Source organism: Pterocles gutturalis, unplaced genomic scaffold, assembly GCF_000699245.1.
Source record: "Pterocles gutturalis isolate BGI_N339 unplaced genomic scaffold, ASM69924v1 scaffold30575, whole genome shotgun sequence".
Lineage (NCBI taxonomy): Eukaryota > Metazoa > Chordata > Aves > Pterocliformes > Pteroclidae > Pterocles > Pterocles gutturalis.
In genome coordinates this window covers 13,485-18,649 of record NW_010146798.1, presented here as the reverse complement: position 1 = coordinate 18,649, position 5,165 = coordinate 13,485, and the positions used below count along the sequence as shown (strand labels likewise).

Sequence of the window (5,165 nt, the reverse complement as noted above, 5' to 3'; positions counted from 1 at the left end):
AGTAATTTAGATCACTCATATGGAGACCTACAGCACAGAGAGTCTGAGATGGCAACAGAAATTCTGTGAAGATGCTAATATTGAAAGGATGAAAACCAGAAATTATCTGGAAAAACAGATCTATTCCATCACTTAGGTGAAAAATATAGAGGGGAGCCAGCCACGGTTATCAGTTCGATTACCACTTACATAATTAAACCATTTTTTTTTTCCTAGACAAAGCTCCATATCCCCCTTGACTTATTAAACCTTATATTAATGTAAAACTTTCGTATCGCCTTACTCCTTTTGCCAAGTGTAATAAAAACACATTAGGAGGCAGCTGTGAAACACATTCCAAATGTCAGGATAGACAAAAATTGTTGAATATATGCTTATACTGAGAACTTGGAAGGTAACCAGCAATGCTTCTGGCACTTGGAATATTTGGGAAAGTTTCTGGACCTTATTCTTCTGGTACTGGATATAAACCACAATTTCTACAATTTCTTCTTTTCCTGTCACTTTTGGACACAGGAACATAACCCCTCAGAACCATGTGTGTGCATGGATTACAGGATACTTCTCTATTCAAACTACTCATGAATTCCTGTTTAAAGTCAAAAGATTTTATGCTGTGAATGAGCCACCTGGATGGTAGGGCTTTCCTTAAATTTACATTTAAATGTTCTCTGCTACACTAAACTTTTGAAGTAGCTCTTTCAAAAACTGTAAGGACATACTGAAATGTTTATGCACTTTCCTAACTATGCTCATGACTCATTATCTGATATTATACTCCTTCCTTCAGTCTTCCTCCTATGAGCTGAAACATAAGGGAAAATAGCATAACGTTATACAGAGCTGCATTTGAGTCTTACAGCAAAGAGAAATTGCAATAAATATTTCAACTGTCTCCCACACAGTGGGAATTGAATACCAATTCAGTTTAGCATTTAAGCAAACAAACAAATCTTAAATCTTTCTGGTAAAACTCACTGGATAGACAAAAAACTCGTTGCCCTCCAAGCTCTGAACATTTCAGCTGCACAAAAATTGAACTCAAGCTGCTTCATGCTGGCAGGGGGATTATTTCAGAAGTAGGTGGCAATGCTGTGCCCAGTTGAACAAGGCAAAAAAAAGCACGTTTGAATCACCAGATAAAACAACAGTGCCCCCAGTTACATGAGAACATAGATGCCTACGAGCAAAGTACAAACCACAGATGAATCAGAAACTCTGAAACTCCTTCCACAACTTAAACTTTAAAATGGTTCTATTACAACACAGGCTTCCATTGTTGTGTAAAATTAAAAGCTGCAAATCTTCTGGTGAGAAAGACCAGAGACCTTTATATTATCCGTGAGATTTACTGAGCTTTTTGTACTGGGAAAAGGGCAGGCTCATGAACAGATTTACTTGCTGAATTCGTACATTTCCATACCCACACATGAACATTACTGTAACTACTTGTATATGTTATCTCATTAGGATTTTTACATTTGAACACAAGTTCAAGTCCTGACTCCACTAGTTTCCTTCTCACCTGCTTGCCTCTCCACTATTTTACAAATTTCTGATTCTAATACCAGCAAAGTGCCATCATTCCGTTCTCCCTTAAAACCTTACCTGGACGTATTCTGTGACTGATTTCAGGACACTGAAACACTGTGAACTTCAAGGCTAGGGGTAGCTGCAGGTACTCAGCACCTGAAGAAGGAGGGTTTATCCTGACAAAGTACTTCACTGCAAATGTATTTGTTGTCAGGCCAGTTACTCTTGAGTCTGACATTGGTTAAAGTAGCTTTGCATTTTCCCAAACTCATAGTTAAACACTAAAGTAACTCTGCTAAAGCAGATGGCAGTTGTACACTCTGTTCCCTGCAATTTACTTCTTTTGGAAGACACCAAAGCGTTGATACGTAGAGACAAGGTCTCGGTCAGAACCTGGTCTGTGCAAAAGATTTCCCCCTCTGAAGTGTCCGCTAGCTGTATCCAGGGCACGACAGAAGGTATGGAAATCTGGCAAGCAGGTGAGCAAACCTACCTGGATATTTTTTTCACAGTCTGTTTGCTGGTGAAGGGACAGCTCACTTTCTAGAACAAATTTCTTCCCACATTTGTCGCAGATCTGCATGCGCCTGTGAGTGACGTTCATGTGCTTCTCCAGGTACCAGCGTGTGTTAAACACCCTGGGGCACTTCTCACAGGTTAAAGTCTCCTTCTCTTCACACTTTGATTTCTGCACAGGTGCCTTGGGCTCCTTTGCAGCTTTCTTCTTACGCTTGGGGGGCTCCCCACTCTTTCTACGACCCCTTGTAGTTCTGGGTGATGGGGAAGTTGTGGCTGCTGCAGCAGATGCAGCTCTCCTTGTTCTCCTTTGTGCAACACTAACTTTTTCCACTCTTTTCTCTTTTTTCTTCTGCCTCTCATTTTCCTCATAATCACTACTGTCTTCAGTGGCCTCGTCCCCACTGTCACCCTCCTCTTCCTCACTGCTGGTCTTAAGAACAGCAGTCTCTTTGGACTGGGAGGGGACACCCTTCTCCCCTTTTGATACATTTAATGTTTGGTTGTTAAGGTTTACCTCTACTATAATCTGCTCCCTTTTGTAAGTCACTTCATCTTCCTCCTCTTCTTCCTCCTCAGAGTCGTCAGAGTTTTCTCTATCTTCTTTCACAGCCCGGACCTCTCCTACCGATCTGTTCTCCCTGAAATATGGCTGCTCCTCTCTTTCATGGAGATGTGGTTTACTCATTTTGCTGTCCACCAACACAGAGTAAGGACTTCCTGACTCTCTCTTGTATACTTTGGTGGACAGATCAAGTTCCTGGCTGGCACCATGATAAAACGTGGGTGGCACTTGACCACGGCGACTGTCCTCTTGCGCCATCCCTGCTACATGCGCGGCACAGTTTTCAACCAACTGTTGGCAAGAATTGGCTGTTTGACTCATTTGGGGGGCCCTGATTCATTGAGCACCTTTAATCCTGGAAAACCAAGTAAGCAGCTTTACATCAGGATGGGCTCTCAAGACCGATGCCTGTTCCATCTACACAGAATGATCAAAATAGGATTCTCTGGTAGTGTTTTGCACTGATGTGTAGGTCACAGAATTCTGGTATTATGGCAAGAGCAGAGCAGTAGTAATTATTCTTCTGAAGAAAGTTGCCAACGAACCGTTGAACATTTTATCTATAAAAGACAACAGAGAAAACAAAGTCAATTAAAAAAAAAAAATCACTAAAATCTCCATCAAATTCTTTTGTTTCGAGTTTGTACAACCCGGGTAAAGCACAGGGTATATTATCTTTGAGCCGTATCTGCTGGGGGCGGACTGTCCTATAGCACTGTCTCAAGCCAAACCAGCAGTTAGGTACAAATACACGCAACCTTTGGTGGGACCAGAACTGGTACTAGACTCCTGAGACATGGAAATCAAGGCATGCTATTAATTTTAAAATGAATATTCTCCACCCACCAAAGATCACCACCACCTGCCTCAATGCTGGGTCAAGATGCCGATCTGCATTTCTGCTGGACTCTCGGGAGCACCGATGGCCCCAAGACTCTGCTCTACTCCCATCTGCCTCTCCATCAAACAAGGTGCACACCTCCACAGAAATCCCTCTTCTCCTTCTGTGTCTCCCAAAGGGAGCCCACCCTTTCCCAGAAAGAGGACATATTATACCCAACAACATTCCATTAATGTAGATATGCATGAAGAATTTCAATGGAGACATTTTCTACTTGCAGCACTAAATCAGATTAAGAACACCGTGTCCCCTGCTTGTTTCCACCTCAGAGATCCCTCATACAGCCTCTTGATTTAAGGCACTTACTCTTTTGTCTCATTCTCCCTTCCCCCAGCTATTTATTCCTCAAGGCAGTAGCCAAACAATATTACATTTGCCCATCTAAATTTCACTTGCAGTTATCCAAGTTGGAATTTGACCAGGACACTGTTATTTCCTCTTGCAAAAAATGCCACGTGATCTCTAATGAATACAAGTAATCAAGCTCTCACATCTATTTTTCACCAGGACAATTACATTTTGGTAGCACAGTACTGCAACATCATGCCAAGATTTTTGGCTGCGCGGATCAAGTCAGAAATACACTGGAACTCCTGACCAAACAGCATACTCGGAACTAAACCTGCAAACAGAGGGTGCAGAAGAGGAGGATTAAGGCCAGAGCCTCCGAGATGTTCTGTGTCTAGAGGACAGAGAAGGGCCCTCACAGAAAATGGACGGATTGAGCAGCTAAGTATGAAGAAAAACAGATCCCCACTACTGGAGTCTGAAAATTTCCTTGTGGCTATAAGCTTGGGCTAAGCCCAGCAGAGACAGGCAGAAAACCTTCGGATTTCACAGAATCATATGGTCATTTTTATCAGTAGTATTCTTGGAGCAGTAAAAAGCAACCAACTGTGGTGGGTTAGCGGTGGGTTAAATCGGTACTACAGACATAGATTCTTATGATAGATTTCCTTCCACATCCTAATGAGTTAAAATACTCTCCACACTACAAATGCAGTAACTTCCATCCGAACACGTTTTGATACAATTTATAAACTGTAGTTTCTCTTTTACTCTTCCACCAGAAATTTCCCCCTTTGAAGTGAATTTAACTGATCAGGAGATGAACCTACCAATGTCCTCGGTGGTTTGAATAATAAAGGTGACTGAACCGTGCCCTACCATCTTTGTGAAGTGACTCGCTGGGGAAAGCCACGGACCAACCACCAGTCATCTGATTACCAGCTTAAAGTTAATTAACAGATTCTCCAATATTTCCAAATGTGCTCAGAAAGTGCCCTGAAGATGCCTGACAGAGTACCCTGCAGACAGTCACACCGCCGCAGCCGTGGGGTCTATTCCAGCAGCTGCATACTCGCTCCGTCCTCAGCAGGGGCTCAGGTCCCCGCTTCCCAGCTCCAGAGGTGAGGCAGGAAGACGAGCACCAAGACCCAGCTGGGCCAGGAAATACGTGGAGATGGACTGTTAACATTGGCTTGTGATCACAAGTAATATTCAGATGGAAAAGCTAGTAAATAATAGAAGAAACTGGTTGTGATTACAAGCCAAAATAATTACAACCCCATAACCAAGGCCCTCAGAAAGCAGTGGGCATGATAAAATCCGCTGTTTAGCTTTTCCTTTAAAAAAATTTAATGAATTATT

At 42.5% G+C, this 5,165-nt stretch overlaps 1 protein-coding gene across 2 annotated transcripts in view; it reads right to left on the bottom strand.

Annotated features, from left to right (window-relative positions):
- Window positions 1–3,174, bottom strand: part of ZNF652 (zinc finger protein 652) — an 8,255-nt gene extending 5,081 nt beyond the window's left edge. The window contains exon 1 of one of the 2 annotated variants that reach the window (XM_010085876.1): window positions 2,567–3,174. In XM_010085876.1, coding sequence (XP_010084178.1) covers window positions 2,567–2,935 — 369 coding nt within the window. In that variant the 5' untranslated portion in view covers window positions 2,936–3,174. Of the gene's footprint in view, window positions 1–2,026 lie in introns of both variants that reach the window. The other variant, XM_010085875.1, reaches the window with a different exon arrangement.
- Window positions 3,175–5,165: the final 1,991 nt, after the last annotated feature.